General features: G+C 50.2%; 1 protein-coding gene across 3 annotated transcripts in view; it reads left to right on the top strand.

The window, feature by feature from the left end:
* Positions 1-5,104: 5,104 nt before the first annotated feature.
* SLC44A2 (solute carrier family 44 member 2) overlaps positions 5,105-27,377 on the top strand; it is a 29,061-nt gene continuing 6,788 nt past the window's right edge. For 2 of the 3 annotated variants that reach the window (XM_038567304.1, XM_038567302.1), the window contains exons 1-10: positions 20,849-20,984; positions 21,472-21,520; positions 23,174-23,247; positions 23,371-23,455; positions 24,012-24,096; positions 24,282-24,392; positions 24,466-24,526; positions 24,618-24,741; positions 24,858-24,941; positions 25,031-25,143. In XM_038567304.1, the coding sequence (XP_038423232.1) occupies positions 20,948-20,984; positions 21,472-21,520; positions 23,174-23,247; positions 23,371-23,455; positions 24,012-24,096; positions 24,282-24,392; positions 24,466-24,526; positions 24,618-24,741; positions 24,858-24,941; positions 25,031-25,143 (823 nt within the window). In that variant the 5' untranslated portion in view covers positions 20,849-20,947. Of the gene's footprint in view, positions 5,233-20,848; positions 20,985-21,471; positions 21,521-23,173; positions 23,248-23,370; positions 23,456-24,011; positions 24,097-24,281; positions 24,393-24,465; positions 24,527-24,617; positions 24,742-24,857; positions 24,942-25,030; positions 25,144-27,377 lie in introns of those variants that run through there. The other variant, XM_038567303.1, reaches the window with a different exon arrangement.

The raw sequence follows: 27,377 nt of genomic DNA, 5'->3' as shown, positions 1-27,377 counted from the left end.
TGAGCCACCCAGGCGTCCCTGGAAATAATGCTTTGAGTTAGGGAGGCCTATCATCTCCTCTCACAGCACTGCTAAGGGGAGGACAGGAAGTGACTTGGACAAAGTCACCCCATCACCGGTGGCAGAGCTGGAATTCCAGCCCTGCAAAGCCCAAGGTTTTATGCTGTCTGCTCAAAAAACAGGGATCACTGCTCTTCTCCTTCCTACCTGCTCCCTGCTCAGAGGGTGACCCAGGGGACCAGTGACCCTGGTGGACACTGCCAGGCCCTTGTCCCAGCCCATCATCACAGAACCTCTCAAGGGCCCTTCTCCTGGGTCCCTGGGATGTTTGCAGGCAGTAACTAGAACCCCAAAGCCTGGGTCCGGAGCCCTGGAATCTGAAACTCACAGTCTGTTTGGCTGCAAAATTCATGAACCCAAAAGCTTCAGTGGGCTCAGAGAACAGAGCAGCTCTGCGTGCCCAACCGTCCAGCCTCAGCTGCAACCTGCCCTGTCCCCAGGGGCCATGGCTTTGGCCCAGTTCCTCCTAGATGCCTACAGCCTGCCCCAGCCTCCCCTCTGGGACTCTACCTCTAGGCACCCCCTTAGATCCCTTCTCCACTTTTCTAAAGGGAGTGGTCTGAAACTGAAAGCTCCCTCACTCTCATATCCCCCTTGGCTCCCACTGCCCTCAAGCTGCCGGAGCCAGTGCAGGCAGAAACAACCCCAGCTGACCTCTCTCACAAGCCTCCACTTGAACCCACTGCCCCAGACGTGCTGACTTCCTTAATCTCACTTCCTCTCTCTTTCTCTCTTTCCTCTGGCACCTAACCACACAGCATGAAATGTCTGCTCCTTTTTGCTTTCTTAGCCTCTTTCTGAAGCAGCGATAAGATCGCCTCTTCAGGAAGCCTTCTCTGACCTCTCAATCCACGTCTAGGTCAAGTCCCTCCTTGACTCTCTCAATTGTCCCATGCTCCCCTGTCACAGCTGTTTCTAAAAATCTATGTTTTACAAAACTTTACCTATCGGTCTATCTGTCTGTAACATAAACTTTACCATTTTATGCACTTCAAGTGTACAGGCCGGGGACATTAAGCACATTCACAGCATTGTGCAGCCACTATCCCATCCTTCTCCAGAACTCTTTTCATCTTTGCAAAACTGAAACTCTGTGCCATTAAACCCTAACCCCTCTTCCCGTCCCCAGCCCCTGGCCCCCACCATCTACTCTCTATCTCCATGAATTTGACTCCTCTAGGGAGTTCATATGAGTGGAATCAGACAGCCTTTATCCTTTTGTGACTGGCCTGTTTAAATCGATTTTAAAATATATTTTAGTTTTATTTTTTAATTGAAGTATAGTTGACAGCGTTTTATTGGCTTCAGGCGTACAACGTAGTGAATCGACAAATCTATATATTACACACTGCTCACCGAATGTGTAGTTGCCATCTGTCACTGTATAATGTAATTACGATCGTATTGACTGTATTCCCTGTGCTGTACTTTTTAATCCCCATGACTTCTGTATTTTATAACTGGAAGTTTGTACTCCTTAATCCCCTTCACCTACTTCTTCCTCTCATGTACCCATTCTTTCCGCTGTGGCAACCACACATTCTCAGTATTTATTGTTCACTTTCTGTTTGTTGTTTGTTCACTTTTTTGATTTATTTTTTAACTTATTTGACAGTGAGAGAGCACAAGCAGGGGGAGCTGCACAGGGAGAGGGAGAAGGAGACTCCCCGCTGAGCAGGGAGCCCAATGTGGGGCTCAATTCCAGGACCCTGGGATCACGACCTGAGCTGAGGCTTAACCAACCAACTGAGCCACCCAGGTGCCCCCATTCATTTGTTTAGATTCCACATGGAAGAGAAATCACATAGTATTTGTCTTTCTCTGACTTATTTTACTTAGCATAATATCCTCTAGGTCCATTCATGTTGTCAAGAATAGCAAGATTTTATTCTTTTTATGGCTGAGTAATATTCCATTGTATATTTATACCACTTCTTTATCCAGTCATCTATCAATGGGAGCACTTAGGTTGCTTCCATATCTTGGCTGCTCTAAATAATGCTTCAATGAATATAGGGATGCATATATCTTTTATAATTAATGTTTTGTTGTCTTTGGGTAAATACCCAGCGGTAGAATTCCTGGCTCATATGGTGTTTCTATTTTTAATTTCTTTTTTTTTTCTATTTTTAATATCTTGAAGAACTTCTGTACTGTTTTCTGTAGTGGCTGCACCAATTTACTTTCCTACCAACAGTGCATAAGGATTCCTTTTCCTTCACATTAAATCTATTATTTTTTTCAATAGAGTTTTAATTACCCACATGAATATTTTCTCCTACTAAGGAGAGAGAGAAGGAAAAGATGGGGATCCCTGGGTAGCTCAGCGGTTTAGCACCGGCCTTTGGCGCGTGGCATGTTCCTGGAGTCCCAGGATCAAGTCCCACATCAGGCTCCTTGCATGGAGCCTGCTTCTCCCTCTGCCTGTGTCCCTGCCTCTTTGTGTGTGTGTATGTGTGTGTGTCTCTCATGAATAAATGAATAAAATCTTTTTAAAAAAGGGAGAGAGAAAGAAAACAGAAATCAGAAAACAGTCCTCTTGCCCCCCTCCCATCCTGGTCGTTCTGACAAGCAACGCACGTTCAGATCTTTTTCTATTAAGTTGCATGCAGGTGTGTGTGTGTGTGTGTGTGTGTGTCCCCACACCATGCACGACTAAGTGCAACTTGCTATACTCACCATTAGGACCTGTAAATCTAACTGCTACTCTGGCAGGTTATGGAATATCTGTGGGTTGCAAAGTCAGGCTCCATGAGGTTCAAATCCTTGTATAGCCCCACATTCACTAGCTGGGTGACTGTGGGGAAATTACTTAACCTCTCTGTATCATTTTCTCCAAGTGGAAAATGACTGCAAGGATTTAATATGACACACTTGAGAAATTGCTTAACCTCTTTGTGTCATTTTCCTCAACTGGAAAATGGTTATAAAGATTGAACACAAAGCAAATAATCCCTCTTCTGATGCTGCATAAGTTCCCTCTGAAATTCGCTCTTGTTATAATCTTCAGGGCCACCTCCTTCTTTCTTAAGCTATTTACAATTTTTCCATTTTAAAACTTAAACATGTTAAGAAAGGGCAGAAGTCAAGAGGTTGCCACAAACTGAACCCACCTAGTAACCGCAGTCTTGTTTCCTGTCACCCCCGGAAGCTGCCCCAGAGGCCCTATCACCCACAAGGGCAACCACTGATCCATGTTCAATTACCATAGGTCGATTAGCTATCCTGTCCTAGGACTTCATTCAAAAGTGCATGGCCTCTGTCCCTCAGTATAATATATATATATATATATATTTTTTTTTTTTGAGACTCACCTATGCTATTGCACTTACCAGTAGATAATGACTTTTAACTGCTGAGGACTATTTTATGATATGGATGGACCATGATGTACTGAACCATTCATCCATTTATGGACATTTGGGTTTCTTCCAATTTTTGGCCATTATGAATGAGGCTGTGATGAAGTTGGTATGAACATTTGTATACAAGCCCTTGTCTTTCTTTTCTTCCTTCCTTCTTTCCCTCCTAGTTTGATGGTTTTTTTATTAAAGATTTTATTTATTTATTCATGAGAGACACACAGAGAGAGGCAGAGACACAGGCAGAGGGAGAAGCAGGCTTTCTGCAAGGAGCCTGATCTGGGACTGGATCCCAGAACCCCAGAATCACTACCTGAGCCAAAGGCCATGCAGGGAGCCCGATATGGGACTCGATCCCAGAACCCTGGGATCACGCCCTGAGCCAAAGGCAGATGCTCAACCGCTGAGCCACCCAGGTGTCCCTAGTTTTACGGTTTTATTTTTCTTGGGTAAATAACTAGGAGTAGAATGTTTGGGTCATGTGGTAGGCACTTATCTAACTCTATGAGAAACGGAGAGATCTTTTTCCAAGTGGTTGTGTCATTTTACATCGTCACCAGCCATGTAGGAGAGTCCCATTTGTTCTAGATCCTCAGCCAGTACTTGCTACCATTCATCTTTCTAGTTCTAGCGCTTCTGGTGGATGTGTGGCTGTATATAATTGAATTTTATTTTATTTTTCATTATTTACTTATTTATTTTTTAAGATTTATTCATTCATTCATGATAGAGAGAGAGAGAGAGGCAGAGACACAGGCAGAAAGAGAAGCAGGCTCCATGTCGGGAGCCCGATGCAGGACTCGATCCCGGGACTCCAGGATCGCGCCCTGGGCTAAAGGCAGGCGCCAAACCGCTGAGCCACCCAGGGATCCCTGTTTTATTTTTAGAAAGATTTTATTTATTTGACACACAGAAAAAGAACTAGCTCAAGCACGGGGGAGCAGCAGGCAGAGGGAGAGGGAGAAGCAGACTCCCGGTTGAGCAAGGAGCTGGACATGGGGCTCAATCCCAGGACACGGGGATCATGACCTGAGCCGAAGGCAGATGTTTAACCCACTGAGCCACCCAGGTGCCCCGTAGCATTGCATCTTGATTTGCATTTCCCTGATGGCTTCATTCTTTTTATTCGCTGCATGGTATTCCCTCCCTCTCATCGGGTTGAGTGCACTCCTCTGTTGGAGGACCTGTAAGCCTCTCCCCATTTTTTACAAAAAGTACCAAAGCAGCAGGGAGCAACCTTTGACAGTCCCCAGGCACACACACACCTACGATGGCTTCTCCAGGGTCAGTGGCAGAGAGGAATCACACAGGGCCAACATCATTGCATTTGATCTTTTCTGCCAGATCCACTGCATGTGCTCACCCGGCTGGTTGTTCCAGACGCTAAAATTCTTGCCCGTCTGCTGAATGCAAAATAGCATTTTTTGCCCTGTTCACTGGCACACGGTCAGCGCTCGATACCTGGTTGATGAGTGGATGGGGGGGGGGTGTAGATGAATGATTGGGTGACCCACTGCTCCCACCCCACCAAGCACAGCGACGAGTCTCGGCTGAGCCCAGATGGGAAACAAAGCTTGGGGCGCCACCCTCCCGCGGCCCGGGCCCGCCCCCCGCCCCGCCCCGGCCGGCTCCGGGCTCCCATTGGAGGCGGCGTGCGGGGCGGGCCGGGCGGGCGGGGCGGGGCCGGGCCCGGGGCGGGGCGCTGCAGCCCGCGGAGCCTCCCGCCCGCGCGGGCTGGGGTCGCTCGGGCTCGGACTCCCCTCCCCGCCCGACGCGGCCATGGAGGACGAGCGGAAGGACGGAGCCTACGGTAGGAGCCGCCTGTGGCCCGCGGTCGCCTCCGCGGAGTTGGGGGGCCTTGGGGGAGGGGGGCCTCCCAGATCACAAACACCCGCGCGGCAGCGGGGCCCCCCTGCGGCTCCCCGGCCCTGCGTCCCGCGCTGCGCCGAGCCCACGCCCCCCTGCTCCGGCCCGGGTCGCCCCGCGACCTCTCCCCCGGGAGCCCCCCCACCCCCTCCGGTTGATGGGCCGGGACGCACGGCGCATGCTCCGCCCGGGGAGGTCCCGTTATCTGGGCGGCTCAGATGCCAGGCGGGGGAGGGGAGGCTTGGCGACCGGGGCTCGAAAAAGGGATAGGGCCCCTACTTCCCCAAATCGCCCTCCCCTTCTGGTTGCCTTAGTCCACTTCTTTCTCCTGTCCACATCCCCCCGAGAAGTAGCCACCCCGGGCTTCCGGCGAGATGGGGAAACTGAGGCAAGCCTGGGCGGACCGAATGCTGGGGGGAGGGGGCCATCAGCTCTTGCCAGCTGCCTGGAAGGACAGACAGAAGGGCGCCCTCGGTGAGGGGGCGTTCCAGAAGCAAGAGACCATTGAGAAACTTTGCTGGCCGCCTACGAGGGCTGGGGTGCCCGCCAGCATTTCGCGAGGTCCCTGCGACGCCGATCCCCCTCCCGCGGACCTCCGCGGGTGGCCTTCGCCCCCGGGCCCAGGGGTTGGGGCCAAGATGAGGCCCCTCCCTTCCCACGCCCTACAATGCGTCCCTTCCCCCGGTTCCCACGGAGGGGTGTGCCATCCTCAGTTTCTCCTTTCTCTTCTCCATTTTGGGTCCCACGGCTGAGCTGGGCACAGGTCCCACGGAGCACTCCCCTGGGGCGAAGGGGCGCTGCTGCCCCTCCTTGTGTGACAGGAACTTCCTGGAAACTGTGAGACCGAAGGCTTTGGGGAGGGGGCAGGAAACCGCTCAAAAATAATCAAGAAAAACAAGCTGACTAGAAATGTGCCTCCCTCTCCCCGCTGCCTCCACCTGGGACTGTGGCCTCAGCAGGCTGCGGAGGGAGACAGATCCGGGGAGGCTGGGACCCCCCCCTGCGAGGCCCAGCCAAGAGGGGAACGCAGGGACCTGGCCACTGCCCAGCCACACTCCCCTCCCTGCCTGAAGCTGCCAACCCAACATCCGGAGGGGCCTCCGTGCTCTTGGTTTTGGCTCGAGCTTCAGACCCTGCGTCTGTGGGTGCTGTGCATCTCCTTGGGTGTGGCTGGCTGTCTCTGATCTGAGAATCTCAGCCTGGCGGGGCCCTGCCTGCTTGTGGGCAGCACCTGAGGGACCTTGGGGCTCTGTAAGGTGGAGGCTGGGGGCGGGGGATGGCAGTCAGAGTGGACAATGATGTGATTCACCAAGCCTTGTATTTGGCCAAAGGGAGCCAGCCATGGACGCCGGAGCAAAGCCTCTCAGGCCCTGCCAGACCCACACTCCAGACAGGGGACCTCTGTGCCCAACGGAGGTAGCGCGGGGTGCTGGAAACCCATTCCATCAACAAGTATTTATTGAGCATCTTCCAGGTAGAATTTAGACACTGAAAACACAGCAGTGAACAAAGCAGAAAAATCCTGGAATAAACATATGCTTTTAGGTTGTTGTAAGTAAGTGTTGTGGAGCAGAGAACAGGACAGCCTGTGTGTGGGAGAATCATCTAGGATTATTGAAGGTGACCAAGGGCTGGAGTTGAAGCCAATGGCCCCTGGAAGAGTTGACAGAAGTGTGTTCTAGGCAGAAGGAACAGCAAACAAACCACACAGTTGCTTAATTATTTTTCTCTACGAGGCGCAAGGAAGCCTGAGCTGGAGACTTCAGCTAGGTCTTGCAACCACGCGGTCACCTCCTCTGCAAGGGCCACCTGGCTTGACTCCTTGAAGTGGGGGTGGAGGAGGTGTCTTTCTTAGTTTGGAACTAGTCCATTTTCACCAGAACCAAAAACCTGGGGCCCTCAGGCTGCCACATGGATCCCTGACAGATAGAGGAGCTTTACTTGGGGAATGGTGTTGCAGGAGTTGCTCACATATCCCTTGTATCCCAATGCCTTTCCATTCATCGGTTTCCATGAATTTAGGGGGTGACGTTAGGCAGACCCAGGCTCAAATCCTGCTTTTGACATTTAGGAGCCATGTGGCCACGGGAGAGTCGGTGACCTCTCTGAGGCTCTTTCCGTGTCTGCAGGGCTGGGAAGACCACACTCACTGGTGGGCAGAATTTTGCACAGCGGCTGGTGGGCTCTGCTTGCTCAAGAGGCCTCTAGGACCTGTAACACTGGGGACATGGATTTTCTATTAGCTGATGGAAATGCAGTCCTCTCTGTCTAGGCATAGACTCTGCTGGCCTGAGCAGGGCAGGAAGCTCCCCCTTCCCCAGACAGCGTATCTAGAGGGGGTGACAGCACTGAGCAATCCAGAGAAATGGCTCCTGGCCCTGATGGATGACAGCAATGGGTACTGCCCTGCTTCCAATCCACCCTTGACATGTGCATGGAAAAAGATTCTGGAACTCAAAACAAGAGACTCTTTCGGGAGGCAGGGTGGGGTGAGAGATGAGACAAGAATAAGAGTGCTTGTTTAAAAAGCAGATTCCCTGGCCCCATTTGTAGAGAGTCCAACTCAGGTGGCCGCGGGGATCGGGGATCTGATTTTTTAAAAATATTGTTGGGTGGGGATACTTAGTTGTTACTGGAAAGGTTTGGTTTGTTTTTTTCCCCCTGAGAGTTGGTGCTCCAGAAGCATTCACATGCTTCAAAATACAAAAGATACAAAGACGGTGTAGCTTTATCATGAAAAGTCTCCCTCCTGCTCTCTCTCCCAGCATGACACACCCTTCTTGGCATGCACCACTGTTCCAACATCTTGTGCTTTCTTCCAAATGGAGTCTAGGCCTTAGAAGTTCACATGCAATTATATACATATTCTTTATCTAATGGCTGGTTTTTTTTTTTCCTTTTACAAAAATATCAGCATATCTCTAGTGTGCTAGTTCCATGAGGCAGGATTTTGTGTCTGTGTGTCGGAAGGAATATCCGCAGTGCCTGGCACGTAGAAGGTACTCAGTGGACGCTTATGAATGAAAAGGTGTTTCACGTGTTGCTTTCTCTGTTTTTTTGTTTGTTTCTTTGTTTAATATGTCTCAGAGACATCTCTCATGTCGGTGTCTGGACAGCTTCCTCTGTGTTTTTTTGTTTTTTAAAGATTTTATTCATCTATTCATGAGAGACACACAGAGACACACAGAGGGAGAAGCAGGCTCCTTGCAGGGAGCCTGATGTGGGACTCGATCCTGGGACCCCAGGATCACGCCCTGGGCTGAAGGCAGGCGCTAAACCGCTGAGCCACCCAGGGATCCCCTTCTCTGTGTTTTCTGACAGCTGTAAACAATAGTTCATTTGTGGATGGACCGTCTTATATCTAACCGATCTTATATTTAACCAATCAAGGGGAATATTTTAAACTTTTCACTGAAGCAGGCAATTCATACATAAAAGGAAACAGATCCTACATGTGCGAGGCTCCAGAAATTTTCACCAGGTGAACACCAGGGAGGGCCAATCAGTATTATTATTTTTATTTATTTATTTATTTATTTATTTATTTATTTATTTTTTATTTATGATAGTCACAGAGAGAGAGAGAGAGAGAGAGAGGCAGAGGGAGAAGCAGGCAGAGGGAGAAGCAGGCTCCATGCACTGGGAGCCCGACGTGGGATTCGATTCCGGGTCTCCAGGATCACGCCCTGGGCCAAAGGCAGGCGCCAGACCGCTGCGCCACCCAGGGATCCCCAGTATTATTATTTTAGTTTTAATTTTTTTGTGTGGTGAAAAACAAAACAAAAAATGTGCACTCTTAATCATTTGTAGTTGTATGTTTCAATAGTGTTAAGTATAGGGGCATCTGGGTGGCTCAGTCGGTTAAGTTCTGATTCTTAATTTCAGCTCAGGTCCTGATCTCAGGGTCATGTGAGTTCAAGCCCTGCGTTGGGCTCCATGCTGGGTGGAGCCTACTTAAAAAACAAATAGTGTTAAGTATCTTCACATTGTTGTGCTGTGGCCTATTTTTGTAAAGCCAATAGAGTAAGAATGGCTCCATTGTTTATAAATTGTTAAAAAAAAATTAAAAGGAATATGTGACAGAGCTGATATGTGAACCACAAAACTTAAAATCTTAAATATGTGGCCTTTAACAGAAGAAAATTTGCAGAGCTTAAGTAAGGACCTCCCTCTTAACCCCAGAAAGTTCTGTTAGGTTCCTCCCCAGTCAATCCCCAAAGGGAGAGTTGATTTTATTTTTTATTCTCATTTTTCTTAAGCTTTTATTTATTTATCTGACACACACACACACACACACACACAGAGCATGCACACAAGTAGAGCAGCAGGCAGAGGGAGAGAGGGAGAAGCAGACTCCCCACTGAGCAGAGAGTCTGATCTGGGGCTCAATCCCAGGACCCTGAGATCATGACCTGAGCCCAAGGCAGATGCTTAACCGACCAAGCCACCCAGGCGCCCCAGGAGAGTTGTTTTTAAATAGGATTTTAATCTCTTATGGAGTAAAATCAATATATTCCCTCTATGAGGGCAAGGGAGTGCTGAAAATTAAAAATAAGCTCTCAGCCACAGAGAATATTTTAGCCTTCCATGTGAAAGAGCCCTTTACATACCCTTGGCCAACTGTCCTCATCCAAGACGTAACATGACCAAAAAGTCTCTAGCAGGAGGTTAGCCTATTAATTTCAGTGTGTATGTGTGGCATCTGTACAGTATTTTTTAAAGTTCCTTAAAAAAATAAATAAAGTTCCTTAGGCTGGATTAATGAAAAATGCCACTTGCCCCAGAGTGGGATACTATGTTGCCTTGTAAAAGTTGAAAAAGGTCTAACTAACCTCCCTGATGGGAAACAAGGACCCATTCATTATGTTAGCATGTAAAATAGCAAAGTTGGGAACAGTGTGTGTAACAAAACAGGGTGTGGGGGGGCATAAATAGCTACAAGTTTGCTTATGCATATGTACTTAGACAAGTCTGGAAGGAGGAAAGGGAAACCGAGGAGAGGAAGTTGGGCTCTTGGCCAAGGTAAGAGGGAGAGTGATTTTTCTTAGTCTGAAAGCTTGTCTGGTTGAAGGGTTTTGTTTTTTTTTTTTATTACCCTGATGAGCATAGAGTTTACTTAATATAAATGAGTTCGCCCCTAACTTCCTTCAAACGGTTATGGTACAGGTATGGTGGGCCAGGTTCTGTTCTAAACCCTGGGGTAACAGGTGTTGCAGTGGAGGAGCTGACATTCCGGACAGGGAAACAGATGCGGTATTAAGATAAATGAGAGGGACGCCTGGGTGGCTCAGCGGTTTGGCGCCTGCCTTCGGCCCAGGGCGTGGACCTGGAGACTCGGGATCGAGTCCCGTGTCGGGCTCCCTGCATGGAGCCTGCTTCTCCCTCTGCCTGTGTCTCTGCCTCTCTCTCTGTATCTCTCATTAACAAATAAGTAGAATCTGTAAACAAAAAGAAAAAAAGATAAATGAGAGAGGGCACCCGGGTGGCCCTCAGCGGTTGAGCAGCTGCCTTCGGCTCCAGTTGTTATCCTGGGGTCCTGGGATCGAATCCCACATCAGGGTCCCCGCAGGGAGCATACTTCTCCCTATAGAGGCTTATATCTCTGCCTCTCTCTGTATGTCTCTCATGAATAAATAAATAAAATATTTTTTAATGGTTAATGAGAGAAATTCTTAGAATATCCAAGAAGGGGTCGGGAGAAAAATACTGTAGGAAAGAAGGGTGGGAATAATCTGTGGCGCCTGGTGGTGGAGTTGGAAGTTTTTTTTTTTTTTTTTTAAGTATTTATTTATTTATTTATTCATGAGAGACACACAGAGAGAGGCAGAGACACAGGCAGAGGGAGAAGCAGGCTCCACGCAGGGAGCCCGATGTGGGACTCGATCCCGGGACTCCAGGATCCCACCCTGGGCTGAAGGCAGGCGCTAAACCACTGAGCCACCCAGGGATCCCCTGGAGTTGAAAGTTTTAAGACCATCCTAAGGTGACCAGAGGCAGGAGGGAGGCAGCCCCCCTCTAATGTTTCAGGCAGAGAGCTCAGCCTATGCACAGGGTACGGGCCTGTGGGCCATGGGGAGGACTTGGGCTTTTGCTCCGAGAGAGATGGGAGCCATTGAGAGTTCTAAAGCAGAGGAGAGAACTGGTCTAACTCAGGTGCTCACAGGCCCCCCCGGACTCTATGAGGTGCAGTGGCAGAAGCCAGGAGACTAGGACAGAGGTGATAACACTTACCCAGAGGCATGAATCACCTGGTACTGAAGTACTAAGTAAACGAGCATGTCTACAGAAAAGCTTGCCATGGAGTTCTGACTCTTAGCCAGGTTCTAGAACCCAGCATCGCCTCTTCTCGAGTCCAGCTGCATCTGTCCTTGCCCTGTGCCACCTGTACCTTTTGTGTCCCTGGACCTTCCCTATTACTCGAGCCTCAGTTTCTCCATCCATAAAACGGGGTTAACAACAGTGTCGGCTCCTTCTTGGGGCTGCCTGCAGGGTTTGGTGAACTGATGCAGGTACAGCACTTAGCCAAGAGCCTGGGCCATGGTAAATGTCCAATTTGTGGGGGTTCTTCACAGAGCAGAGAGTTCAAGAGCATGGTTGTCAAGAGCAGAGTTCAAATCCCAGCTCCTACTGGTGGCGTGATTTGGAGCAAGTCATGAAGCGTCCCTGTGCCTTGGTTTCTGTGTTGGACCCTATACGCTCAGAGTCTTGTGAGGATGATATGAGCTTCTAGAAATAAATATCTGGTTTGGTGCCCAGCATAGGCCCGGCACATAGTAGGTGCTCTATCTTTTGCTCTTAGCATAGTGACCAGGAATATCACTCTCAGCTTTCCTACCCAGAAGCTATTCCCAAACTCTTTGTCAAAGGGATTCATCTGGGTGGCTGGGATCTGGTTCCCTAGGCACAGACTTCTGGGAAGGTAGGGGTGAACTAGCCTGGCTGCGTGGGTGAGGCCCTGGGCTGCTGTACGCCTTGGGGACTTGGCCGGTATCTGGAGGCCATGGGGGCTGGGTGGCACTTGATGGCCTGGCACCAGCATTGTGACTGGGCTGCCTGGATCAGTTTCCTTATCTTCTACACCCACTGCACCGGGTGGGACGGCCTTTGTGCCCAGCGAGACCAGGCCCCAAGGGCCGACTCCCCAACCAAGCCTGGTTTATTGGCCTAGCTCTCCCACACCTTCTCCCCCCACTTTATTTGCATCTTTATTTCTTCCTCTCTCGGTATTTGCCAAAGAGAAGGCCTGGGATGGAGCCACAGGGGCCTTAGTTTGATTCATACAGCTCCATCCCTCACCAGCTCTGTGTCTGACCAAGTGGCCTCATTTTGCCCTGTCAAATGGGACCATGCTCCTGGTTAGTGTTTGTTGATCCCAAACCTGTGCTAAGTGCTCTTTGAGCACTGAATCCTACCAACACCCACAAAGCAAATGTAAAAAAAAATTTTCAAATATTTTATTTATTTATTCATGAGAGACACACAGAGAGAGGCAGAGACACAGGCAGAGGGAGAAGCAGGCTCCCTGTGGGGAGCCCGATGTGGGACTGGATCCCAGGACCCCAGGATCACAGCCTGAGCCAAAGGCAGCTGCTCAACCACTGAGCCACCCAGGTGCCCCAGCAAATGTAAATATTAATTCCATTCTCCAGACAGGAAACTGGCAGCCTGGAGAGGGAAAGGGCTGGTCTACTCCCAGGCCTTTGTGGGCAATAATCCCACTGCTGGTTGTTATAACGAGAGCATGTGTGTGGGACACCTCGGGGGCTCAATCAGTTAAGTGTCTGCTTTGGGCTCAGGTCATGATCTCAGGGATCAAGCCGCATGCTGGGCTCTGCACTTGGGCCCTCCCCACCCCAGTTGGCTTCTTCTCCCTCTCTCTCGGCCCCTCCCCCCACTCATGCTCGCACACTCTCTCTCTCTCTGTCAAATAAATAAATAAAATATTTAAAAACAAAAACAAAGACAGCATGTGAAACCTGCTGGCACAGAATCAGTCTCAACACTTGTTGGTTCGTGGCCTAGAGACCAGGGGGCGGCAAACTTTTTCTGCAAAGGGCCAGGGAGTAAATATTTTCAGCTCTGCAGGCCACATGCGGTCTATCTCTGCTACCCGACTCTCCTGCTGTAGCCTGAAAGCCACGAACAACATGAAAAGGGACCAGCATGGCTACGTACCAAGAAAAGTTGACTTATGGCCACTGACATGTCAATTTCATATAATTTTCATATGACAAACTAGTCTTCCTCTTTTGATGTTTTCCAGCCCTTTAAAAATAAAAAGACCAGGGATCCCTGGGTGGCTCAGCGGTTTGGGGCCTGCCTTCAGTTCGGGGCATGATCCTGGAGTCTCGGATCGAGTCCCATGTCAGGTCCCTGCATGGAGCCTGCTTCTCCCTCTGCCTGTGTCTCTGCCCCCCTCTCTCTCTCTCTCAATCTGTGTCTCTCGTGAATAAACAAATAAAATATTTTAAAAAATGTAAAGACCATTCTTAGTTCTGGGTCATATGAAAACAGGCAGTGGGTGGGTTCCTTCTATACCCCTGACCACCCCCACCCCATGACAATTTGTCAACCCCTGGCCTACGTGGTTATGCACTGTGATGGGGAGAATGTCCACAGAGATGTCCACCTCCTAATTCCTGGAACCTGTGACCATGTTACCTTACAGGACAAAAGGGAATTTGCAGATGAGATTAAATTTAGGATTTTATGGTGTGGAGATTATCCTGGATTATCCAGGTGGATCCAAGGACAAAGGCCCTTATAAAGAGAAGAAGGAGGCAGGCAGACGGGAGTCAGAGAAGATGTGGCAGTGTCCGGGGACGTGGGCTGGATGGGCATGCTGGCTTTGAGGGTGGAGGAAGGGGCTACAAGCCAAGGAATGTGGGTGTGCAGGCAGCGTCTAGGAGCCAGAACAGGTAAGGAAACAGATTCTCTCTGAGAACTTGAAGGAACGCAGCCCTGCCAAGGCCTTGATTTTAGCCTGGCAAGATGCACTTTGGATGTCTGACCTCTAGAACCATAAGATAATAAGTTTGTGTATATGTGTGTGTTTTAAAGATTGATCATTCATTCATTCATTCATGAGAGACACAGAGAGAGGCAGAGACATAGGCAGAGGGAGAAGCAGGCTCCCTGCAGGGAACCTAATGTGAGACTTGATCCCCGGACCCCGGATCACGACCTGAGCCAAAGACAGCCACTCAACCACTGAGCCACCCAGGTGCCCATGTGTGTGTGTGTGTTTGTTTTAAGATTTATTTATTTGAGGGCAGCCCTGGTGGCACAGCGGTTTAGTGCCGCCTGCAGCCTGGGGTGTGATCCTGGGGACCCGGGATCAAGTCCCACATCGGGCTCCCTGCATGGAGCCTGCTTCTCCCTCTGCCTGTGTCTCTGCCTCTCTCTCTGTGTGTCTATGAATAAATAAATAAAATCTTTAAAAAAAAAGATTTTATTTATTTGAGAGAGAGAGAGAGAGAGCATGAGCCGGGGTTGGGGGGGGTGGGAGGCAGGCAGAGGGAGAGGATCTCAAGTTGAGAGATTCTCAAGGGAGAGATTCCCTGCCGAGCACAGAACCTGACTCGGTGCTCAGACACGTTGCTCGATCTCATGACCCTGAGATCTTGACCTGAGCTGAAACCAAATGTTGGGCCTTAGTCGACTGAGCCATCTAGGCGCCTCAAGTTTGTGCTGTTTTAAGCCACTAAGTCTTTGGTCATTTGTCACAGCAGCCCCAGGAAACTCATACAGATGCTAACTCATGAGCTGGGTGGCCCTGCTCTGCTGCTCACCGAGGGTACATGATTTCTCTCAGGGCCTCAGTTTCTGTGTCCTTCACACGGAGGTAATGAGGGGATCAATCTCACAAAGTTGCTGTAAAGATGAGCCCAGGGAAACCGTGTGACATTTTGGAAAAGTGCCTGCCTGGCACATGGTAAAGGGGTCAGTAAAATGGAGGCTTTGGGGCATCTGGACTGTTATCACCTTGTAGTACTGTTGCAAAGATGCAGCAAGTTCTCATCCTACACGGTTTGGACCAGGCTCAATGATCAGAATCAGGGAGTCTTCAATTGGCCCCTCCATTCCCCCCACCCACTAAAGTTAATGGGAGCTACTGGAACCCATCGGATGGCTGCACCAGTGTTCCCAAGAGGACGACCAGGCGCTGCTCTGCATCTTTAGTTTCCTCTCACGGGGGGACAACTCAGGTTCACACAGCAAGGTCATGGTCCCACTGCAAAGCCGCCAGTTTTTCTGAGAGCTGAAACCTCTCTATGTGTCTTCCCCTCCCCAGCCTGGCCAGGTCATGCTCCTGCTCAGACACTCTCAGGGGCTCCCACTCCCCCATCAAACCTGGGTGGAGAAGCGACCCTCTCCTTGTTGCTAGGTGGCTGGGCAAGCCACTTCCCCTCCCCAAGCCTTGGTTTACAACCCATTGTAAAATGGGTTGATGATAGGACCTCCAGTCTAATGAGGACAGAGATAGAGTCTGAAAGATACTCCTCAGTCAGCACCAACCATTCTTTTATGGTAGTTTCCTCTCTGCCAGTCTGGCTGCCTTTCGGGTGACATAAGAAACTTCCGGTGCTCCTTACCTCTTCTCCACCCTCGCCAGTCTCACCTCCTGCCGGATGGTAGAAATATGTTCTGGTGTTTTCCCTTCATACTCATAATAGTTTTGAGTTTTTATCTATTTTGCATGATTAATCCATGTGGAATTTATTTTGCTATGTGTTGGGAGTGGAGTTAACTTTTTTCCATCCTAATGCAATCAAGACTACTGACAGATTGATTTATCCTTTCCCCACCCTCTGAAAATTCCACATTTATCATGTGTTAAATTCTTTATGTATAAAATTCACAAATTAATTTTTTAAATACATGCACCTGGAAAACTCTAAGCTACAGTTTTACTTTCAGTCTTAGCTATCTTTTTCTTTTTTTTAGATTTTATTTATTTATTCATGAGAAGCAGAGACACAGGCAGAGGGAGAACCAGGCTACCCCCAGGAAGCTGGATGTGGGACTCGAACCCGGGATTCTGGGATCATGCCTTGAGTCAAAGGCAGATGCTCAAGTGCTGAGCCACCCAGGCATCCCTATCTCCTTCTTTTTTAAAAGATTTTACTTATTTATGAGAGACACAGAGAGAGAGAGGCAGAGACATAAGCAGAGGGAGCAGCAGGCTTCCTGCAGGGAACCTGATATGGGACTTGATCCCAGGACCCTGGGATCATACTCTGATCTAAAGGCAGATACTCCACCACTGAGCCACCCAGGCATCCTCTTTTTTTTTTTTTTTTAAAGATTTTATTTATTTATTCATTCATAGAGATGCAGAGAGAGAGAGAGTAGCAGAGACAGAGGCAGAGGGAGAAGCAGGCTCCATGCAGAGAGCCTGACATGGGACTCGATCCAGGGTCTCCAGGATCACGCCCTGGGCTGCAGGTGGCACTAAACCGCTGCACCACCGGGGCTGCCCTTTTTTTTTTTTTTTTTATATAAGATTTTATTTATTTATTCATGAGAGACACACAGAGAGAGGCAGAGATATAGGCCGAGGGAGAAGTCAGCTCCCCGAAGGGAGCCTGATGTGGGACTTGATCCCAGGACCCCGGGATCTCGCTCTGAGCCAAAGTCAGACACTCCATCATGAGCCGCCCAGGTGCCCCAGCCATCTTTTATTTTTTTATTTATTTTTATTTTTTTTTTAAGATTTTATTTATTCATTCATGAGAGAGAGAGGTAGAGACACAGGCAGAGGGAGAAGCAGGCTCCATGCAGGGAACCCGATGTGGGACTCCATCCTGGGACTCCAGGATCACGCCCTAGGCTGAAGGCAGGTGCTAAACCGCTGCACCACCCAGGGATCCCCCACAGCCATCTTTTAAAAAAATATTTATTTATGTGTGAGAGAGAGAGTGTGTGCAGGCCTGCATGTGTGCATGTAAATGGGGTGTGTGGGGGCGGGGTGGGGAGGTAAGTGGGGGATAGAGGCAGAGAGAGAATCCTAAGTAGCCTCCAAGCTGCACAGAGCCCACAGGGGGTCCTCCAGCTCAGGACTCTAAGATCATGGCCTGAGCTGAAATCAAGAATCAGACATTTGACCAACTGAGCCACCCGGCTGACCCCAGTCTTCACTATCTTTATATACATGGTTTATATACTGTGGTTATTCATTCAACAAACACTGAGTGCCAGGTGCTATTTCGGGCCCTGGAAACAGTTGTGAACAGAACAGGCATAAATTCCTGCCCTTGTGCTGCGAACAGGCAAGGGGGCAGACTGTAAACAAGCAATAAGTAAATGTGACGTGTCAGGTGGTAATAAAAAACAATAATAAAATAAAATAGGGTGATGAGATAGAAGGGGAAGGGATGCTGTTTGGGATGCTCAGAGAAAGCCTCTCTGAGGAGGGATGATCGAGTAGAGGCCTGAATGAAGTGGAGCCACATGGACCTCTCTGAGAAGAGATTTCTAGGTAGAGGGAACAGCTAGTGCAAAGGTCCTGAGGTGAGATCATGCCTGGTGAGTTTGCGGTTTAGCTAATGAGGCCAGTGAAGCTGAAACAAGCAAGGAAAGGGGGAGAGAGGGAGGAGATGAGGCGGAAGTTGGGGGTTATATGGTGAAGAGTTGGGTTTTTCCTCTGAGTGAGGTGGGAGCCATGGAAGGTTCTGGGCAGGGTAACATGCCCTGACTCAAGTGTTCACAGGCTTCTCTGGCTGCTATGGAAGGAACGGATGGGGAGGGGTGGAGGAGGCTGGGAGAGCAGAGTGGAGCTGCCTACACTGGTCCAGGCAGAAAACCACAGCTGTGTGACAAGGGTGGGGGTGAGAAGTGCCCGGATTCTCGATGGATTCTGAAGGCAGACCTGGTGTGATGGAAAGAGACGCATGGCAGGTTTCTGGTCTGAGCACTTGGGGTGACAAAGTGCCTTTTCTGAGCCGGGGCAGGTTGGGGAAGCTGAGAGGCTTGGATCTGGCTGTGCTGAGTGTGAGACACTCATGAGACTTCCAGGAGACAGGTGTCACAAGGGTGTGCGGCTCAGGGGACCAACGTTTGGGAATCGCCAGGGTGGCGCTGGTGTTGAAGTCCTGAGTCTGCAGGAGTGTCCCCAAGGGACCTAGTGTAGCTGGGAAGAGGCCGCAGCCTGTCCCTGGCCCGCTTTTTTTGTCCACTGCTGGGACTGGGTGGGGGTTGGCAGAGACCACGGGAACCACAGGGTTTCTTTGGGAGGCCTGGTCACCCAAGGGCATGGCTGGGAGCCTTGAAGCTCTCCTGTTTGCTAAAGCCTGTGGGCCAGGGGTCAGCTGGGGCTTCCACCGCTGGAGGTCCCTGGGGGGACAGTGCCTTCCTCCAGGGGGCAAGCTGAGTTAGTGACCAGAGCCCTGCCAGGGGATGCTTGACTCTGAGATAGCAGCTACAGTTATTGAGCACCAACTGTTTATGACCACACTGTATAACCCCATTGCTGACGTGTGCTTCACACTGAATATATATTTCTCTTGATTGTGGCACCAACTGTATAATCGACTATGCTGTGAAGTGTACAGCTGGCCTCAAAGAGCTGTTGGGGGGTACAGTGAGAACAGGCACATGATCGAGGGAGCATACAGTTGGCTTGGGGAGTGGAAGGTTGGTGTGGGGAGTATAGTATGGGCGGCAGAGCCAGCTGACTGTGCACACCACACTGATTGAATACCCTCACGCTGGCTATACAACTCTTTGCTGACTGTATACCTTGCACCAGTGTATACCTCCACCCCTGCTGTGTACCCCCACAGTGATTAAACCCTCATGGCAACTGTATACCTCTGTGTTGGCTGTATGCCTCCACAACTGTATAATGCCACTCCACTCTGCATGCCCCATACTAGTGGTCCCTCCATACCTACTGTATACCCCCACATCAGTTAAACACCAACTGTAAATTGCCATGCCAACTGTATACTGTATGTCCTGTTATCCTGTGATGGGTCTTTGCCTAGTTTTTTTTTTTTTTTTTAATTTTTTTAAAAAATTTTTTATTTATTTATGATAGGCACACAGTGAGAGAGAGAGGCAGAGACACAGGCAGAGGGAGAAGCAGGCTCCATGCACCGGGAGCCCGACGTGGGATTCGATCCCGGGTCTCTAGGATCGCGCCCTGGGCCAAAGGCAGGCGCTAAACCGCTGCGCCACCCAGGGATCCCCAGTCTTTGCCTAGTTTTGATTTTATTTTATTTTTTAAAAGATTTTATTTATTTATTCATGATAGAGAGAGAGGGAGAGAGAGGCAGAGACACAGGCAGAGGGAGAAGTAGGGTCTATGCAGGGAGTCCGACTCAGGACTCGATCCCCGTACTCCAGGATCATGCCCTGGGCCAAAGGCAGGCGCTGAACCGCTGCGCCACCCAGGGATCCCCGCCTAGTTTTGATTTTATACTTTAGCCTCGTTTCACTGTGCAGGGGGCTCAGGGCAGGCAAGACACTGGCTGGATTGTCCTCTGGCTTGGATAGGGCAGAAGGCACATTTGAATCTCGGGCCATGTGGTTTGGATGTCAGCTCCACAAGGACAGAGCCACAAAATTGGGTCTCTCATCTGCCACCGTCTGCTACTGTACTCAATGCCCAGCTCTGGGCCAGCACCCAGTAGGCGCTCAATACATACTTGTTCTACAAAACAATAGCTTCAAGATTCACTATTGGGAAGTGTGCAGGGATGGTGAGCTCAGGTGTGTAGCCTTGCAGGCCACGAAGGGCGATGCCAGGCAGGGATGTGGCATCTGGGCTGCCAGTCCCATTTTTTCCAGTCTTCAACAGACTAACGATGTGGGTTTTTTTTTTTCTTTTTAAGATTTTATTTATTTATTCATGAGAGGCACAGAGAGGGGCAGAGACAGAGGCAGAGGGAGAAGCAGTCCCCCCTTGGGGAACCTGATAGGAGACTGGATCCCAGCTCCCCGGGATCATGACCTGAGCTGAAGGCAGACGCTCAACCACTGAGCCACCCATATGCCCGATGTAGGTTTTTTTTTTTGTTTTTTTTTTCCGATGTAGGTTTTTATATGCAGTTTCCCAATATTTAACTGTTGGCATTTCATTAAAAATAAATAAATAAATAAATAAATAAAATAAAATAAAATAAAATAAAATAAAAAGCAGACCAAAATAAAACGCGTCCACTGGCTTGAGAGTTTTCAGCGCAAATACTCTATATTTGGGAGTTTGGGTTCAGCCATCTGCCGGGGTTGCGGCGCCCACGTCTGGGGTCCCCTCCCCGCGCCTCACTTTCCGCACCTGGAGGATGGGGCGACGGGAGGCGCCCTCCCGGGCTGAGCAGCGTCGCAGGCGGCGCCGCCGGGTGGGAGGGGGTGAAGCCGGGGATGGGGGGGCGGGGGCTGGGCGCGGCTCCGGGGAGCGGACGGGGCTAAATCGGGCGGCGGGTGAGTGGCGGGAGCAGCTGCCGCCCCGCCCGCCCCCCCGCCCCCCCGTCCGCCGGCCCGTCGGTCCCGAGGCCGCCGCTCCGCTAGGGCCGGTCAGACCGGTTTGGGCCGCCCCGCCTGGCTCCCGGCTGGGAGGAGCCGCCGCCGCCGGTCGGTCGGTCCGTCCCTCGCCCGGACGCCCGCGCTTCCAGACCCGGGGCCCGGGGGCTCGGAGCGGGCGGCCGGCCGCGGGGATGGGGGGCGAGCGGCAGCATTACTACGGGAAGCACGGTAGGCGGCGCCCCCTCGCGCACCCGGGCCCGGCCGCTGGGGGGGACCCCGCGGGGAGCGGGAGTGGGGCGCAGGCCGGGAGCCCCTGCCCCGCGCGAGCCAGCGCCCCTCCCCGGGCCGTCCTGGGAGCCCCCTGCAGAGCCCCCTCCCTGGGCCGCCTGTCTCTGTAGCCCCCTCCGCAGCCTCCCGCTGGAACCTTCTCCACATCCCACCTTGGACCCCCCGCCCCTCCCCGGCTCCCCGTCCCCGGTCCAGCCCCGACCTCCGCGGGCGGGCCGCGGGGGATACTCGGGGCTGCTCTCCATCAGCGACTGCTCCTCCTGACTTGGCCTTGCCCCTATTGGGGGCAGGGACGTGGTGGCCTGGAGGTGGGATGAGGCCTCAGGACAGGACTCCTCCCTGGGCCAGAGATACTCTGAGGCACTTCTGGGGGAGGGTGGTCTTGCAGCCCCTTCTTGGTCCCCCTGCTCAATCTCGCTGTTTTCAGGGACACCGCAGAAGTATGACCCTACCTTCAAAGGACCCATTTATCACAGGTAAGGGCTGGGGTCGCTGGGAGGGGAGGGGGTCTCTGCTAGCAATCCCAACACCCCCGTTTCTTTACTCAGCCACCCCCCAACCACACTTCTGCTCTCCAACAAACTGGTGATCAGTATTTGCGACGTGACAGTTAAAATAACTAAGTTCCTCAGGATACAAAGAGTCTTTATAAATGAATTTTTAAACTCAGGCAAAAGACTGAAAGATAATTTCTAGAACAAGAAATACCATAGCAGACCGTGTAGTTATGGGGAAATGTGCAAACTCACTGAAAGGTAAAGGAATGAGATTTGTAACAATAACCAAGTAGGGTTACCCCATCACAGGGGCACCTGGGTGGCTTAGTCTTTAAGTGTCTGCCTTAGGCTCAGGTCATGATCCCAGGGTCCTGGGATCCAGCCCCACCTGCTGAGCTGGGAGCCTGCTTCTCCCTCACTCTCTTCCCCTCTCCTCTGCTTGTGCTCTCACTTGCTCTCTCTCTCTCTCAAGTAAATAAAAATCTTAAAAATAAAAAAAAGCATTTCCCCATCATGGATTAGCAAAGATTAAAAAGATTGGCACATATGCTGCTCTGAATCTAAGTGGCTCAGTGGCTTTTGGAGGGAATTGGGAAATATAAAATTTTTTTAAATTGTATTTATTTATTTTTATTATTATTTTTTGTATTTATTTAAGCACGAGAGAGTGCACCTAGGTACGGTGGGGGGGGCGATGGGGAAGGGAGAGAGAGTATCCCAAGTCGACTCTGTGCTGATCCCACTACCCTGAGACGATGACCTGAGCTGAAACCAAGAGTGCGATGCTTAACCAACTGAGTTACCTAGGTGTCTCAAAATATGAATTTTTAAATGTGCAGTTCTTTGTTCCAAAGAGTAAAATTCTAGGGAAAAAAAATTCTCCATAAACCCGGCATACCTGGATAAAAATGTATGGTGTAGCTGCCTTTTTGAAAATGGCAGAAACCAACAATCTGAATGTCCATCCGTTGGAACTAGTTTGATAAGTTACTCTTGACCACAGGGTCATGAGTTCCAGCCCTAGGTTGGGTGTAGAGATTACTAAAATAAGTAAATAAATAAACTTAAAAAAGAAAAGACTCCCAAGAAATCATTAACAGAGGTTACTTATAGGGAGAGAGGCTGCGTGGGTGACTTATTTTAATATTGCATGTATTCCTGTATGGAATTCTTCATGTTTAATCTTATAGTAATAAAAAGAGCTTAAATTATGTATGGATGTATGTATTTTTAAAATAATTTAAATTTTAAAAAACATTTAATACCTGTTGCTATTCAAGGTGGGGGGAAATGAGCACTCTCAAAAGAGAGCTGAACATTGTGGCCAACTGCTTCAAGAACAGTGTAGCATTAGGTATCAACATGTAAGTTGTGTGAGACTGGCTCAGTCCCTGGAGCATGTGATTCCTAGTCTTAGGGTTGTGAGTTCGAGCCTGGTGTTGGTGTAGAGCTTGCTTTAAAAATAAATAAATAAATAAGAATAAAATGTAGGTGCTTTTTGGTACAGCATTCACACCACAGGGACATATGTCCAAATAACATATGGATGTAGGTATATGTCCAGGGCAAGATGGGGTTCATGATACACAGGGCCCCAAGGCTCCCACCCTGATGCTGTTCCCTGTTCTCCAGGGGCTGCACAGACATCATCTGCTGTGTGTTCCTCCTCCTGGCCATTGTGGGCTATGTGGCTGTAGGCATCATAGGTGAGTGGAGGGGGGCCCAGGATCGGGGTTCCAAGGTGGGAGGACGAGCCACAGCCTCTAGGGCAGAAATGGGGATGGTGCTGAAGAATGGCAGTGCCTCAGTGTCCCTGGATCCCTCCACAGCCTGGACCCATGGGGACCCTCGGAAGGTGATCTACCCTACTGATAGCCGAGGCGAGTTCTGCGGGCAGAAGGGCACAAAAAATGCGTGAGTCTGGCTCCTTGGGGACCTGGTGGGACTGGAGAGGTGCGGGCAGGATGGCTTCATGAGCACTGGGGAGAAGGTTCTAGGTTTCCCCCACCTCCACTATCCATTAGTTCAGTCAACAAATGCTTATAAATCTCCCACCATCCATCCCCAACCACTGTTCTAGGCTTTGAGGACACTGCACTAAATGAGACATTAAGAGTCTTGTCCTCTGGTAGCTCACAATTTAGGGGAAGGACTGAGAGGAAACAGTCCCTGATCTGATGTCAGGCGGGGATGAACAGTGAGCTAAAGGTGATTCAATCCAGGCTGTGCCACTCTCTGGCTGTGTGAGCTAGGGCAAGTGTCTCAACCTCTCTGGGCCTCATTTTCCTCATCTCTGAAATGGGGATCATCACAGTCCCACCCTCAGGAGACTGTTGGGCTGGATCGATGAGCCAGTAGGCAGAGCTTAGAAGAGCTTGGGGTTGCTGCTACTAGAGTTGCTTGCATTAGATATTTTACGTCAGGAGGTTGAGAAGCCTTGACAGTTTTCATATCCCTCCCCCAACCCTAGGAACAAACCCTTCCTGTTTTATTTCAACATCGTGAAGTGTGCCAGCCCCCTGGTCCTGCTGGAATTCCAGTGTCCCACCCCTCAGGTAATTTGGCCATTTCCCATCTTCTTTGCTACCCCTGCTTTCCTTTACCAGGTCATTTTCTCCCTCTAGGGACAGCTGCTCTTGGCCTTTTCTTTTCCCTGGTGAATGGGAGGTGGGGCCTCTGTCCTGGGTGGGGCCTGGCTGTCTATCTTGATCCCCCCAACCCCGGCCTCCTGCTCCCCAAGATCTGCGTGGAGAAGTGCCCTGACCGTTACCTCACCTACCTGAACGCTCAGAAATCCCAGGACTTTGAATACTACAAGCAGTTCTGTGTGCCTGGCTTCCAGAACAACAAGGTGAGGGGAGCCTAGGTAGGGGCAGGTGCAGGGTGCTGACCTGGGGCATTAACCCCTCTCCCTTTCTTGCTAGGGTGTGGCTGAAGTGCTTCGGGATGGCGACTGCCCTGCTGTACTCATCCCCAGCAAACCTTGTGAGTTTGGGGTTCTAGAAACGGGGGCGGGGCGGAGTTGGGGGGGTTTCAGGGGCTCGGCCTGACTGGTCTCATTCCCTGCTCCACGCAGTGGCCCGGCGATGCTTCCCAGCCATCCACGCCCACAAGGGGGTCCTCATGGTGGGCAATGAGACGACCTACGAGGATGGGCATGGCTTTCGAAAAAACATCACAGAGCTGGTGGAGGGAGCCAAGTGAGGACCGCGGCCCACCACATCGGCGTCCTACTTTCTGGGGTGGGCCAGGGCATCCCCTGGGGCTGGCCCGATCAGGGAAGGGCTCTCACACGAGCCTTGTTGCCTGTCCCCAGGAAGGCCAACGGGGTCCTGGAGGCCCGGCAGCTGGCCATGCGGATATTTGAAGATTACACGGTCTCCTGGTACTGGATAGTCATGTAAGTTGGGGAGGAGTGTGGTCCTCCCAGTCTGTGTAGGCTGAGGCTGGTGAGGATGCGGTCTGCCCATGCCCTCATTTTATCCCCAGAGGCCTGGTCATCGCTATGCTGATGAGCCTCCTCTTCATCGTCCTGCTCCGCTTCCTGGCCGGCATCATGGTCTGGGTGATGATCATCATGGTGATTCTGGTGCTGGGCTATGGTACGTCTCCCACTCCGTGACCCCTCCCCACCCCGCAGTCTACAAAACGCCAGTGCTCTTTGACCTGCCAGTGGCCCTCAAGAATCTTGTCCTAAACCATCAGACATTCTCCGGCTTTTATTTGGCCTATTTGTGAGGAAGTTCATCTCGGCATTGTCTATGGGAGCAGTACTTGGAACCTCAGTGTTTATCGATGGGGATGAGTTAAATTGTAGCCTTCCAGATGGGGCCTGGATCTGTACTTTATCTACCCCAAAAAGCATTCTCAAGGAGACCACTTAGCACAATGGTTACAGATGGGTGCTCTGGTACCAGACAGCTGGGGATGAAGTGCTGGCTCTCCCGGTTCCCTCCTCTGTGACCTCAGGCAGGTGACTCAACCTCCCTGTACCTCAATTTCTTCCTCTGTAAAGTGGGGATAATTGGTATTTACTAGTTAGGAGGCTTAATGAGAAAAAGCATGCAGATGAGGTAGGGGGAGGGTCCTGTAGATCTCAGGCTTGTGGCAGCCAGAGGCAATGCGCAAAACTCAGTGCTTCACATTCTGATTATTCAGATAAACATTCCCAGGGGGAAGATGTCTGATAGGCAACCCAAGGTGAAGACGTAGATATTAAGATACTCATGTTAATGGTGGTTTCTAGCTGAGTGCTGGTTTTTGAGGCAAATGGTTTTTGTTTGTTTTGTTTTTAAGATTTTAGTTTCAAGAAATCTCTACACCCAGTGTCAGACTCAACTCACGACCCTCAGATCAAGAATCTCATGCTCTCATGACTGAGCCAGCCAGGCCCCTTGGTTCCCTTCCCTTCCCTTCCCTTCCCTTCCCTTCCCTTCCGTTCCCTTCCCTTCCCTTCCCTTTCCCTTTTTTCCTTTCCTTTCCTTTCCTTTCCTTTCCTTTCCTTTCCTTTCCTTTCCTTTCCTTTCCTTTCCTTTCTTTCTTTTCAGATTTTATTTATTCATTCATGAGAGATACAGAGAGACAGAGAGGCAGAGACACAGGCAGAGGGAGAAGCAGGCTCCATGCAGGGAGCCTGATATGGGACTCGATCCTGGGACCTGGGGATCACGCCCTGAGCCAAAAGAAGACACTCAACTGCTGAGCCACCTAGGCGTCCCTATTTTTTTTTTTTTTATTTTACTTTATCTGCATTTTACAATTTTATTCTACAAAGAGCTAAGGGAAATATTGAAAATCCCTAATGCCACCCCACTGAACGTTAATACCCACATCCTCCATCCCCACCCATGAATCATCGTTACTGGGTGGCCAGGAAAGCCTCAGGTTACATAGCATCCTGGCACCTATTCAGCCACTCATTTACGCATGCATGCATCAAACCTGTATTGAGTGTCTGTATGTCCTGGGCAGTTTTCTAGGTCTGGGGGTGTGCACAAGAAATAATAAACCTGGGCAGCCTGGGTGGCTCAGTGGTTTAGCACTGCCTTTAGCTCAGGGCCTGATCCTGGAGACTCAGGATCGAGTCCCATGACAGGCTCCCTGCATGGAGCCTGCTTCTCCCTCTGCCTGTGTCTCTGCCTCTGTGTGTGTGTGTGCCTCTCATGAATAAATAGATAAGATCATTTATAAATAAATAAATAATAAATAAATAAATAAATAAATAACCAGGGGACGCCTGGCTAGCTCAGTCCGGGGAGCCTGCAACTCTTTGATCTCCGGGTTGTGAGTTTAAACCCCATGTTGGATACAGATTACTACAAATAAAATCTTAAAATAATAATAATAAACCAGAAAAACCTCTAGAAGGTCCAAGCAGAGAGAAGGGATAAGACATTGAGGGTGAGGGGGTGCATTTCGAAATGGGAAAAATGGTTTGGGAAGGTCTTATTAGAAGGTGACATTTGAGTAGAGATAGGAGAGTGTGAGGAATCCAGTACTAAGCAGCAGGAACAACAAATACAAAGGCTCGGAGGCAGGGCGCCCGGGAGGCTCACTCTCCTAAGCATCTGACTCTTGATTTCGGCTCAGGTCATGATCTCAGAGTCCTGCGATCAAGCCCCCACATCACATCAGGCTTCCCGCTCAATGGGGAGTCTGCTTGGGATTCTCTCTCCCTCTCCCACTGACCTTTACCCCCTACTCCCCCACCCCGGCCCCAAAGGAATAAATAAATAATCTTTTTTTTTTTTTTAATTTTTTTTTTTATTTTATTTATGATAGTCAGAGAGAGAGAGAGAGAGAGAGGCAGAGACATAGGCAGAGGGAGAAGCAGGCT

This window comes from Canis lupus, chromosome 20 (assembly GCF_011100685.1).
Source record: "Canis lupus familiaris isolate Mischka breed German Shepherd chromosome 20, alternate assembly UU_Cfam_GSD_1.0, whole genome shotgun sequence".
Taxonomy (NCBI): domain Eukaryota; kingdom Metazoa; phylum Chordata; class Mammalia; order Carnivora; family Canidae; genus Canis; species Canis lupus.
The sequence above is the reverse complement of the archived record's forward strand: the minus strand, read 5'-3'. Positions and strand labels throughout refer to the sequence as shown.